This window comes from Nuphar pumila, chromosome 11 (genome assembly GCF_984573655.1).
Source record: "Nuphar pumila chromosome 11, dmNupPumi1.hap1.1, whole genome shotgun sequence".
NCBI lineage: Eukaryota > Viridiplantae > Streptophyta > Magnoliopsida > Nymphaeales > Nymphaeaceae > Nuphar > Nuphar pumila.
The window spans coordinates 21,279,517-21,293,747 of NC_143259.1; the positions used below are offsets into that span (position 1 = coordinate 21,279,517).

At 39.9% G+C, this 14,231-nt stretch overlaps 1 protein-coding gene across 3 annotated transcripts in view; it reads left to right on the forward strand.

The window, feature by feature from the left end:
• Positions 1 to 14,231, forward strand: part of LOC149822172 (pleckstrin homology (PH) domain-containing protein) — a 348,671-nt gene that overhangs the window by 57,321 nt on the left and 277,119 nt on the right. For all 3 annotated transcript variants that reach the window (XM_089980112.1, XM_089980113.1, XM_089980114.1), the window contains exons 16-19: positions 6,482 to 6,602; positions 6,681 to 6,887; positions 6,989 to 7,192; positions 7,282 to 7,391. In XM_089980112.1, the coding sequence (XP_089836238.1) occupies positions 6,482 to 6,602; positions 6,681 to 6,887; positions 6,989 to 7,192; positions 7,282 to 7,391 (642 nt within the window). The remainder of the gene's footprint in view (positions 1 to 6,481; positions 6,603 to 6,680; positions 6,888 to 6,988; positions 7,193 to 7,281; positions 7,392 to 14,231) is intronic.

A 14,231-nucleotide genomic window follows, 5' to 3' on the forward strand; every position in this document is an offset into this window, starting at 1 on the left:
GTGCACACATACACAATAAAAACTCTTAAAACACTTGTGCACAAAAGCACAACCCACTAAATCTCACAAATGCTCAAAGGCATAAAAAGAATCAAAAAACACTTTATTAATCACTTGGGCTTTGACACAAAGCATGCTTGAATATAATAGAGTGAGGCCCTTTATATAGGCCAAGGGAAGACCCTTGGAGGGGCTCCCACATAGTCGTTGGAGCCCCATCAACGGTCACAAATGTGATCGTTGGAGGGGTGGGTCCCCCAAGGTACTTGAGTACATTGAAAAAGAAAAAAAGAAAAATGGGAAAAATAAAGAAAAGAAAAAGGAAATTTCAAAAAGCATATTCAAGAATTGAATATGCGTAAAATGTGTGAAAAGACTGAACTACCCCTATGGCTAATAATAAGTAAATAAATATTTTATATATATAATAAGCAGATACATATATATATATTATATGTATATGTATTACCTTATATATATATAAAATATATATTGGATTACAAGGTTCGTTTACATAATTTAACAAATCATTTAGAGGTATGCCATCTATCTTTATTTTTGCATTTATCACTTCAGGAGTGTCTACCCTTTTTTTATTTGTAATTCCAGACCTATCTATGATGTGAGAAGCAAACTTGGAATTAGTTAGAAAATAACCACAAGCAAAATATGCAACCTTAATCCCCTATGTCACATGGGTGCGGGTGCGGGGATTCGGTACATCCAAAAAACTCGGGTGCGGGGGTGCATCAGGGGCAAAAATGTAATATATATATATATATATATATATATATATATATATATATATATATATATATAAGGGTCCGGGGCTTCCCCCGGCGTGGGTCCCGTTCCCTCACCATTAATGCCCGTCATGATAACCCACTGTACCACCCTCTTGTCAAGTCCCCTCACGTCCCCTGCCCCTTCACATCGCCACCCTACCCCTTTGTTGATCGTAGACCCGCTTCACGAACTCCCTCTCCCCTCTACTTAAACCACGCTCCCATTTGATTTTTTTTTTCTCTCTCTCTCTCTCTCTCTCTCTGCAACTCCCCTTCTCCTTTGCACTCGACGTTGGTCGGAACACCACCATTCGCTGCCACCGCACGACCACCTCAGTCCAACGCAGCCTATGTCCACCCTATTCCTCTATTTCACGACACACTCCATCGCTTGAAAACCCCCCTTGAGTGTCGCCACCAGCATCCACCATCTCCACCCACTGCACCGGACCCGACTGCTCTCTTTGGATTTTTGGACGCCTGTCCCAGCCAACCCGATGTCACCCACTGCCATTAACCGGACACCACCGAGCCGACCTCCTCCCCTATGTCCTGTTTTTCAGCAAGGAGGGAGGCACCCCATCTGTTGCTCTTCTCCTTTTGAGATCCCGCCGGACAACAGAGAGGCCGGTGCCACCGGTGCCCCTCTGCTGCCCTCTGTTTTTTTGACAGGCCGAAGGATGCCGCACCTCCCTCCCTGCCCCTTTTTCTGTTATGGATGTCGAGGCTGCAGTGTCGCCGCTGTAGTCCCTGTTACCGCACAATAGTACCCATAGGCGCTGCATCCTTTTCCTCGCACGTTGGTCGTGACCCCCGCTGAGGCCAGAGCCCGGCCAACCGAGCTCACGCCATCGTCGTCGTGACTGTCTCCATTTGTTGACTAACATGATACTCCTAGCTGCACCTCAACCAAGAGCGGGTCGACACCCCCTGTTGCCTCGGCCACCGTACGACTGATGCCTCGGGATTCATGCACCGCAGGCATTGTGCACCACATCTGAACCGCAGGCGTTGCCTTGTGTTTCACATCATTATTGCTCAGGAGTGTCTTCATTGTATTTGGATCATTGGTGGACACATTTACTTTCGCAAATTTCAAATTCTGTAAAAACTCTACGCTAACTCTCATATTTCAGATTTTTTTTTAAATTCCGCAGGCCATTTGGCAAATGTTTTTTTTTTAAAATCCAAAAAAATGGACCGAAATGACCCTGGGTGCGGTCAACGCACCCAGGGTCGGGTTGATCGCACCCGGTGCCACACCCGCACCTGAACCCGCATCGAGTCGCGTCGACGCGGGTGCGGCACCCTGCTAGCCGAATCCCTGTTACATAGTTAATCCCTAAAAAATATCTAAGAAAGCCCAAATAAGTCATTTTAAAACTTTGTTTTAAAACATTCTTAATAACTAACTCCTTGTTTGTCTCCTTCAGTGATGATTATGTCGTCAACATAGAGAAGGAGGATAACAATACCTATATCAGATTTCTTAATAAACATAGCAGTGTCAGTATAACAAGAAGTAAACCCCAATTTTACCATAACAGAACTAAAACAATCATACCAGGCTTTAAGTATCTATTTCAAAGCATAAACGTGAAACACCTTTCCACGCGGAACCTCGTATTTAGGTGGTGGGTCCATATAAACTTCTTCCTTCAATTCATCATTGAAGGCATTCTTGATATCCATTTGATAAATAGGCCAACATCTGATGATAATTACAACTATAAGAGTTTGAACGAAAGTCATCCTAGCAATTGGAGCAAAAGTTTCATCATAATCTATATTATACTCCTGAGAGTAACCCTTGGCCACTAATCTAGCCTTATGTATCTCTAAAGTTACATCACTCTTGGTTTTAATTTTAAATACCCATCTACAACTTATTGTCTTATTTCCATGAGAAAACTTCTTATATCCCAGGTTTTTTTTTATTTTTGTAAGGCTTGTATTTCATCATTCATAGCACTCATCCATTTAGGACAATTTTTGCACGATTGTGAGCAAGGTTCAAAGTAAGAAAAAATCTTGGCTAGACAGGCTCTATATTAAGGAGCGAAGTTTTTATAGGATATAAATCTATTTGGAGGCTTATGTATAGAGTCCTTGATTCTATTTTAGAATATTGTTCTAAGGCATTTGGATGTCTATCATCAGTTCTTCTTTAATATTGGATAACTGAAGGTTTATCATTAATGTCATTAGACTCACCATATTGGATGTTGAATCAAGGTTCATCATTAACATCATTATTGTTTAATATATCATGATTACATTTAGGAAGTAACTCAAGAAAAGAGTATTATTTTTTTCTTTAATAGGTATATTTAAATCAAAGAAACTTTCTTGCTCTATAAAAGTAACATTCCTTGATATATAGAGTTTATTAGGTTTTAAGTCGTAACATCTAAATCCTTTTTGGGTTTCTCCATAAGCAAGAAAAACACAAGGAATGGTTCTAGGTGAAAGTTGATCATTTTTATTTGTAAGGACAAAACATTTACATCCAAAAGTCCTTAGTCTGAAATAATCAAGAGTAGTTTTATAAAGTTTTTTATAGGGAGAAATATTTTGAAGTTTGGTTGAAGGAAATTTGTTTACGAAGTAAACCGAAGTAAGCTCAACTTCAGCCCAAAAGTATTTTGGAACATGTTTAGATATAAGCAAGGTTCTAGTAGTTTCCACTATACGCCTGTGTTTTCTTTCGGCCAAACCATTTTGCTAATGCGTATTTGCACAAGATCTTTTATGAAAAATGCTGTGATTCTCCAAATAATTTGATGTCTTTTGACATGTACTCTCCCCCTGAATCAAACCGAAAAATAAAAATATTGGTTTTAAGGAGATTTTTAACAAGGTTGTGAAAAGTTTTGAAAGTTTCAAAAACTTCATATTTGTGTCTAAGAAATTTCAAAGAGTTTGAAAATTTTCCAATTCCTTTAATTTCAAGATAGGATCCATCCACACTAAAAACATTAGATCTACCTGAGTTAACAACACAATCGGAGAGCATAGTATTGTTAGAGGTCATATGAAATGAGACACCAAAATTTAAAACTAAGAAATCTTACTGGGAGGTGAGTAAGAAGAGACCATGGCACCAATTAAGAAGGATGAGCCTTTGAGGATCTGTTATAAAGCTTCTGCAAGTTGAGACAACAACATGCCTTGAAAATCGAAATTGGAGACTTCCTTGTTTTCTTGAGGAGCTTCTAGGGTAGCTACTCTTTTCTCATCGTTTTTCAATTCTGAGTAAAAAGGTTTGATGTGTACCGGTTCTCCACAATTATGACAAGTAATTTTTTCTTCTATATCATTTCTCCCATCATACCTCCTATCATTGCTCCTTGATTTTTAAGAATTATTATTATTCTTATAGAAGTGAGGAGGCCTATAGGAATAAGTATTGGCATCGGGTCTAGAAACCGCCAATACATTATTCTTAGACTCTCTAGATTCGGTTATAGATTTTAGCCTTGTTTCTTCCATGCAAACTTGGGCTAAATCTCATGTAAAGGAGAAAATTCCTCTTGATTTTTGTTTCGGTGGATGATAAAAACACAAACATGTTCAAATTCTGGCGTAAGCCCTTTCATAAATTGAAAAAATTGCTCACCAAGGATTTGTTTTTTCCTATGACGAGCATCATCAAGGGTTTCTCAAATAGGCTCCATTTTATCCATTTGGTCCTTAAGTCTTTTAAGAGTACCATAGTACTCTCTAACACTTCTTTCTCCTTGCTTGCAATTGTGAATCTTATCTTGCAAGTCCCATTTATGGGCACCATCATGTTGGGTGTAGGTTTGTTTGATATAAACCCATGCTCCATCGGCCCTTTCAAATTTCAATATATTTTCGGTAACCCCCAATTACACAATACTATGTAGCTACACTGAAGAAATACAACAAACAAAGGTCCAAGATAGAGAATACAACAGTACACCAATATAAATTCTAATGTGAAAACAGTTATATCTACCAAGAACCTCACAAATTGCCCCTATCAAGGAAGAATGAGTACCAAAAACAAAACAAAACCACTCTGGTAGCACCAACGCCTGACCAAATCTACACGATGTGGTTTATGAATTTAACTCTACTGCAAAACATGTCCAACTACTGCAGCCAAACAAGGCTATAACAATGTCTCTATTGCTAATTTCACTACTAGAAGCATTGAAAACACTTCAACAAAGACCAAAACCCAACCAAACTGCACGATATGTGCAGCCACCACAAATACACGTGTGTTGTTATAAAAAGTCCAGTCACAACAGCCAATAGACACACCAAAAGATGACACACTTCTTCCAAATCACCACATCAAGCCACCATATCACTTCTATCAGCTTCCTAGGGTGAAAACGACATGGTTACACCCCTTTTAAGTGATACAAAACCATCAGTTAGTTCAAAAGAAGACAAAACCGCAATAACAGGGTTATTGCTACGAAGAGGAACATCAAAATCACTATGAATCTGCCCCAAATTGCCACATTAGGTCACCAGGTCACTTCTAAAAGTCTTCTAGGGTCAAAACGACATCGTATTTTCTCAACCAACCCATATCCAAAATCACCAAATCCGATCTCCTATGAGCTCTACGGCTCATAACGAACCTAACTAGAGTCTTAGTTCAACATAAACTCTTGAATTTTGCCTGAATTTAACTTGATTTTAACCCAAATTTAACGTGAATTTCACTCAAATTTAAAAGTTATAAAAGATGAAATTCGCAGGTGTTACAACTCATATGCCCATACAACCCTGTGAAATTTTTATCACCCAGCATGTATTTTATAAATACTGTATTACATGTATTATCATAAACAATGAATCATGTAAACATGCTATTTAACAATTATTCATGCAGTATCACATAATTTCAATAAATAGAAATAAACAAGCATCATCATCACAAATATATATCATTCTATTAATCACAGTTTAAATCACTGTTAAGTTGTTCAGGGCACTTCAAATATGCTTGTAAAAAACATAAAAATACATGGAGTAGAGAGACTCTGTTTATAGAGCCATACATGGAAGAGAGGGAGGCAGTCCAACCTCCAACGGTCATATTTATGACCATTGGGAGCAGTCCAACGATTATTTGGACTGCCTCCCGACAGTCATATTTGACTTAAAATATAAAAAACAGAAAATAAATAAATATAAAAACACTATACAGTCCTTATTAGACTGTATTTATTACAATGACCAAAAAGCCCAAAATACCCTGATATACATATATATAAATATATATGTATATCTGATATATATATACGTTATTATAACATATTAATGTATATATATGTACATATGCAAAACCATAAGTATATATATACTTTAACAAACCTAACATTTTTATCCTCATGCAAGTATAATAGAGGAAAGATGGTTTGAGCATATGGATTTGAAGGTTTCTTGCTGTGTCTTTATAGTAATCTTCTGTTTTATGAGTATCTTCATGAACTTGTGAATCTTGTCAAGTTTTCATGATTATGATTACATGATTCTTATAATATTTATTTCCTCTTTGCTTGGCACATTTTATTTCCTTTTTTCCTTTCATTTATAGGTTTTTTTTGTTTAAGGTTTTCATTATGTTTTTACAGTGATTTGTCGTTCTAGGAAGATCTCCATGAACTTGTGAAGCTTGCCAATTTTTCTTGACATTCCTTTGCTCCTAGGTTTTTTCTGGATTTGGACATTGCGGCTCCTAAGTTCACTGTACCCACTGCATTTTGCCCAGAAAACCTTGAAGCAACAAAGCTTCTACTTGATCTTGGACATTTTACACTTCGTTCACAGGTACTGTGTGAAAATAATTTAGTGTCTAATATTTTATTGATGAATTAAATAATCTCTGTAACATTCTTTTGCACACAGGATGATTATGATTCAAGTTCTCTGGAGGAAGATGACATCTTTTTGAAGTTTGAGCTAGAATTGAAAGATATATCTGCTGTCTTGGTTGATGGTGACTACTGTTGGAGTCAAAGATCTCTGGTACTTTCTGCAAGCTCTTCACAGGAAAATGCAAATAGATTTTTGCCTATACTGGACAAGTGTGGTGTGGCAGTAAAACTTCAGCAGGTATATGCTAAACAAATTGTGGTTTGAGCCATTAAGTTGTTGGATCATTTAACAGTTTGAATGTACTTCTCTATACTGAAATTATAGACTTATCATCGTAGATTTGGATGGAACATCCTTCTTATCCTTCAACAAGGATTTCGGCTAGGGTGCCATCATTGGTTATTCATTTTTCACCAGCCCGTTACCATCGACTGATGCAAGTTGTCAAGATATTTGAGTATGATACATCTGGTGGTAGCTTGGAGTTGAATCCTTGGAGCCAAGCTGCTTTTGAGGGATGGCTCTCTCTTTTGACATGGAAGGTAGGTGTTCCTTGAGGTTTCGTCAATGTCTTTGTGGTCCATCAAACATTGTTAGGACCTGTAACACAAACCTTTATTTCATCTGTCAGGGTGTAGGAAACAGAGAACCTGTTTGGCAACGACGATATTTCTGTCTTGTTGGACCTTTTCTCTATATACTGGAAAATCCTGCCTCTAAGTCCTATAAGCAATGCGTCAGGTATAAAGATAGTCTGTGTTTATTGTAATTCTTATTTTTTTTGATATCCATCATTTCTTAGTGTTATTACCAGTGGTTGTTGTTTTCAGCAAATAGTTTTGCGACTTTTCTGAAGATTTATTGTGCTATGTGATGGATATGCTGCTCTTAGTGCATGACATTACTACTACTTTGTGATCTCCCCATCTTTTTCCTTTTCTCATCTCCTTGAGTTGTTTTATATCTTTCTCTATACTTGTCCTCTTCATCAAGTAAACATGAAAAAGGAGCAATAGTGCTGATACTGAAATTTCAAAAGCTGAGATGAACCTAGTAACCTATTGAAACTGTAAAAATTAGCATGGTTCAACAACCGGATGTATGAGAGTTTCTTTGTAACGCCCTAAAATCCAGGACTTGAAACTTTTAGAAGAATTTAGAAATCTCTTGAAATCCTTCATTTATCAGAGTTTGTCAAATAGTAATTCAGCGGAAAACGATGTTTAAAATAGCAAGTCAATGGACCTTGGGCGCATTACAACACAAACTTCCCTTTACAAACATATTTGAAACTCCATATATTTAAGAAAATGAATGCAATTTTTAATAGTTTAAAACTTGTACAAAAGAGAGATTTTCAAGAAAGCCTTTATATTACAGAAATGTTCTCAGGAGCGAAACGTCAGGGAAAGAGTCTCATCTTGATTTCATCACGCCATCGCAGTCCGTACAGACCTAATCATGACCTGTGCCCATAAGATGAGTCAGTTTCACGAAAAACTAGTAGGTGTACAAGTGAAACAATATAGAACAGAATTAAGTACTTACATTTAATTCTATCATGCTTAGTAGTTTAAACAAGTGAAAAACTACTACTAGCATCAACCGTTAATGAACGCAAGAGAAATGCTAAAACTAACATTTAACAGTTAATCAGTGCAGGAGAAAAGCTACAACTAGCATTAAAAGTTGATCAACGCAAGAGAAATGCTACAACTGGCATTTAACAGTTAATCAGCGCAAGCGAAATGCTACAACTAGCATTTAACAGATAATCAGCGCACACAGAATGCTACAACTAGTATTTAACAGATAATCAACGCACGTGAAATCCTACAATTAGCATTAACAGTTAATTAGCGCACGCGAAATGCTACAATTAGCATTAACAGTTAATCAACGCAAGTGAAATGCTACAACTAGCATTTAACAGTAAATTCAACGTACAGTGCACAACCAACAAGTAATGTGAACCATATAACTTTTGTTTCGATATTAGCTGGCCTGCGGGTACGTGCAAGACACGAATCGTAGAAACAACTGAGACTAGTTCGGGGGTCTATACCCCGAATAGCTAGCTGAGTCCGCTCCTAAGGGGACAGTCGGTGACCGAGAGAGGATTTCCCAAAGGCGTACGTAGATAACAAATGCATCCTACTTTTGCAGAAGTCTATGAAATCTACCATCTAGGATAATTTCTGGTAGTCCTGCCCCTTAACTCCGATGTCTAGGAGCGCCGAGTCATTTGCCTGAGTGGTAGTTGTTAATAACCTGTTCATCGGAGTTTTGTACAAATCCATCCTCTCTCTTGATGAAAACAGTGGGTCGAATGGGTACGTCATGTGTTACTTAACTGAAGACCCATTCTATATGCTCTAGTCTTTCGACCCACTCGAGCATCTTTCTTGTGAAGGCGAAAACATCACTATTAGGTAACTTCAACGCACCATTACACGTTCGAGGTAACCACACACCTCTCATCCTATTCACCGCAATACGCAACGTACCTGTTCAAAAGTACAACCACGATGAGAGGGTCAACTTATTGTGAGGGTAAAAACATCATCATCATGTGATTTCAAACATGTGCCATTGCACGTTCGTGGTAAACATAAACCTCTCATCCTACTCATCGCAGTATACAACATACCTCTCCAAAAATATAACCACGATGAGAGGGGTCAACTTATTATGATGGTGAAAACATTATCATTATGTGATTTCAATCAAGTGCCATTGCACGTTCGAGGCAAACATAGACCTCTCATCTTACTCATTGCCATACACAACGTACCTGTTCAAAAGTACAACTATAATGAGAGGGGTATGGATTTCTCAAAAGAAATCCCAACATTAATGTGTTGCAAAAATAAACGATGCAATCATTTTAGCTTACATTTGACATGCTCTGGGCCTTTAAACTAACACAAGCATCTTGCCTATAAAGGCGAATGATCACTATTTATGTGATTACGACATTGTGCCAGTAACACGATTTAAAGTTGCATGACCATCTCATTCAATCATCGTCGTACTAACCTGTCGTACATGTCAAAAAGTACGTCTACGATGAAAGGGGTACAAGTTTCTCGGAAAAAAACCCAAGCTTAAATGTGTTGTAAAAGAAACGAAGTAATCATTTTAGTTTACATTTGACATGCTATGGTTCTTTAAACTAACACAAGCATCTTGCCTGTGGAGGCAAACATCATCTTTATGTGATTCCAACAATGTGTCATTTGCATGCTTCGAGGTTACCACAACTTCTCATCCAATCATTGTAGTACTAACATGTTGTACATGTTTAAAAGTACGACTACAAAGAGAGGGGTATGAGTTTCTCCAAAAGAAACCTAACAACAAATTTTTGCAAAAAATAAATGGTGCAACAAGTATCTAGATTGACAAGGTCCTATCTTTTAATCATTTAAAGGATACAAGATCGCCATGGATCTTTCATCCAATATATCGCAACAATAGTATGCTCTGCATGTCTTGTGATATTAGCAATGGTACAGGTTTCTCAACAGAAACCTCGCCCAAACTCATACCCATGCCCCTAAACAGGGTTATCCGAGTTATATCGGAAACACAAACAGAAGTAGCAAAAACACTATTCCCAAATACGTCGATTTGGGAGACCAAACTGTTATTTCACAATCAAAATACTCAAACTTTACTTGGCAAAACTGTTTATTTGGAAAGATGGATTCACAAAAAAAGAATCCTTTTCTTAAGAATTTTAGTGCTCACTTGCAAACCCACATCTTTTGAAAAAGAGCACAATTAAAATATGCTAAACCACTCATCTTATTTTGAACATGATTTATCTTTCAAACCGTGAGTAGAGCACTGTGCAACTCGAACAAGGCGAGTTCGCCACAGATCTCTCATTCGTTTATCATAATATCCGTATGTTGTGCATACCTTGCGATACTTGTCTCAATAAACGAGGATAAGGGTTTTTCAAAAGAACCACCCCAAAACACAAGTTCGTGTCCCTCATCGGGGTCATCCGAGTTGTATTGGATATACAACAGAAGTGGTAAAGCATATCTCTTAAATATTTTGATTCGAGAGACTGGGTTGCAATCGTGCAATAACGACTGTCAAAACCTGCTTAACAAGACCACACATTTGGAAACATGGATTCACTTTAGGAATTCCTTTTTGAAAACAAAAATGCATAAGTGTGACTCGTGTCATTTCAAAACAAACGAGCGATAAAGGATACACTCCAAACTGTACTTACGCAAGTGTAAGTTAGCAAAGAAATGCGAGCTCGTGCACAAAGCAATGCGACGATAAGATGCATGCAAGAAATCCTTAAAGTGCGAAGATGCGCATTGAGCGCAAGAGTGCGTAACCTTGGTCAAATAGATGTATCAGGAATTGAAAACGTAAGCAAGGCTCAAGGTACAAAACCATACCTCAGCTTAAATGACTGTGTAAAGCAATGCACGAGGTACGAAACCGTACATCTGCTAAACAAATGCGTAAGCAAGTAAATACGGAAAAGCAAATAGCCTGTGCACTAAAACGCGACAGCGAAAGTAATGACAGAAAGCAATGCTTGATCTGCAAAACTGCGTATCAAGCTAAATAAATGCGTAAAGCAAGAAAGCCTGTGCACTAAAGCGTGACGGCCAAAGCAGATGACAGTCAGTGATGCTTGATCCGCAAAACCTTGTATCAAGCTAAATTAATGCGTAAAGCAAATAGGCTAGTGCACTAAAGCGCGATGACGAAAGTAAATAACATTAAAGCAGTAGCCTGTGCACTAAAGCGCGGCAGCGAAGTAAATGACATAATGGAAAGGACAAGGATTACAAAACTGCGTCCTTGAGTTAAAAAGCGTATAAATATATATATCTATCTATATTTATTTGTTTTAATTCACTTTTTAAATAATTTAACTTAGTTCAGTTCGTCCAAAGTCCATTGCGCAACTTTCCACTACCTTGAGGGTTTCGTGGTTGCGCTTGCCTTGACAAGTAAGTAACGAAGGACTCGGGCCGTGGGGCGCGAGCGGGATCCGTCGTGCGAGCTGCGAAAGAAAAGCGTGAGAATCATACACATATGCTTGAAACTTAAAAAGAAGAGGGTTGAGAACCCAAATAGGGCAGGGCTACCTTCCTGCCTGCCGACCAACAAAGAAAGAAGAGAAGGGGCAGGGGAGTTGAATCCTATCCGACCTCGAGTCGGCCCGTAAAGCTGATCCAAGGTAAACTGAACTAGAACTGGCTGAGTCCGAGCTCACTCGATTGAGTGACCTAGGTAGGCCCCATCCAGGGAACTACAGGGGGTCGGGGCTCGGTTTCCATGTTGAGCCCGGTCCTTGTTAAAAAGAATTGAGAGGGGGTGGGGGGGTGGGGGGGTGGGGGGGTGGGGGAGTGGGCTCGATCACTGGGCCGAGCCGACCCCCAATTTGCAACCCATGCCTCAAAGGGGCAGGGGTGGTCTCGGCTGCCAAGCCAAAACCAGCCCCTGCTCAACGACGGAGAGGTGGGGTGGGCTCAGTCGAGCCTGGCCCCACCTAACTGAGTGAGAGGGGTGGAGTGGGCTCGGTTGAGCTCGGCCCCACCAGAGCAACCAGGGATAGGTGGGGTGGGCTCGGTTGAGCTCGACCCCACCAAAGCAACCAGGGATAGGTGGGGTGGGCTCAGTCTAGCCCAACCCCAGCCTGAGCAACAAGGGGGCAGGTGGGGTGGGCTCGTTTGAGCCCGGCCCTACCAACAATGAGATGGGTGGGGTGGGCTCAGTTGAGCCCAAACCTAACCCAATCACTCATCGACAAGGGGGGAAGGGAAGCCAGAGGGCCCATGCCCTTCGGTCGATGACAAATGAAGAGGTTGGAGGGTTGGCACCCTCCGACGGTGCTAAGTGAAAGAGGGCACAGGGAAGAGGGGGAGGCAGAGCTTCGGCCCCTGCCGACCGGAGGCAAAAGAATGGGAGAAAAGTGGGCAGGGGAAAACAGGGAGGCTCGTCGGGACTCCGACAAGGGTTCTGGCAATTGAGAGAGAGAGACAGGGGCTACCTGAGAGGAGGCCGGAGCAAGGGAGCTCGGGGTCGGAGAGGAGTCGTCGGTGGTTTGCTGGCGCACGCAGGGGGAGCGATGGAAGGTCTCAAGGAGGGAGAGCAGGGAGGCGATGGGGATATTGCCTGCGTCGGGCTCCGGCGTACGCAGGAAAGAGGTGGAGAGGGCGAGTGAATGCCCCAGACGTCGAGCTCTGACGGCTGTCGTGGATCCCGAAGGTGGTTGGCTCCGGCGGGGAGGTCCAGCGAGAGGGGGGAAAAGGGTGAGTATCGGAGAGAGAGACGGTGTGGCGGGAGGGGTTTCCATTTCTGCGTAAAGGGAAACCCTCCCCCGCGTGCTCTTAAATAGAGTACGGGGGTGGGTTACCGGGTATGGATCCGGGTCAGATCCAGATCTGACCTGGGTCCGGATTTTTTTTTTCAAATTCGTGGGGTTTACATCCTTTGCAGGTAAAACTTCAGAATATCATGAGTTATACAAAGGTGTCATTGACGCTGTTACAGATTTTTGTGAAGTTAATAACTGGAGGAATAATTTATTATTCCTTGATGGCCACTATGTGTTAATCTGAAACTGATATCTTAGCAACTTGCCCTTCAAAACTTGGGTCTGTAATTTTTTATGTAGTTGTTAAGGGTTGGAATCCTGTTCTAAAGATTCTTGTGGTTCCGGAGTATTCTGCTGCACCAGAACCAGGAACAGGGTGGTCAACCCTTTTTCTTGCCTGACTCTTTGGTCAAGAATGAGTGATTGCCCTTCTCCAACTGTTACTGCCATTTTTTGGTGTTGTGACTGTGGTAGTAACATTTGAAAAAATGAGGTTCCAGCCCTGGTTATGTAGTGTGTGTTTCATATTCAGAAGGGTCTCACCAAGAAATGTGGTTTTGCGCCTCTAGCCATCTCCTACAAGAAAACTTGTCTAATCTTACAAAAGAGCACGACGGAGGTGGTTCCCTGTCATAATTATGATTTTTGGTGTTGGATGACAAGTGGTACTAAATTGTGTGTTGTTATTCAAGGCTCTTTCACTGATTTAAAGGGGAGAGATAATTATTTGGACTGCACTTGCACATGTATTGTATTTTATTCAGGAAAGTCTATCAAATCCAACATGATTCCCATCTTTAGATCAGCTATTTGTGTTCTCTGTTCAGGTTTTCTTGTTATACTTCCAGCAACATACGGGTGCACAGTGTGCCTTAAATCTGTTTCTCAGATATTGTAGCTTATGGGATGTTGTCTACATGGTTTTTATTCTTTGCAGAGTTCGCACATGTTCCTGTTAAGATATATGTAGCATTTTCCTATGTTGTATTTGTCTTATATATACCGAAATACACCTAATTGTACTTTAAGTATTTTCTTTCCTTCTTTCTTTTGATATGTATTATTGTACATTTAATTTGAGTTGTATTCAAGGCATATTTTAGGTATACTTTTTATGTATTTAGGATAGGTATACTCTAGGTATGCCTATTAGATTAGTAAGTATACTATTAATATACTTTAAGTTAGATTAGGTTTTTTGGTCATTATTAAAATGA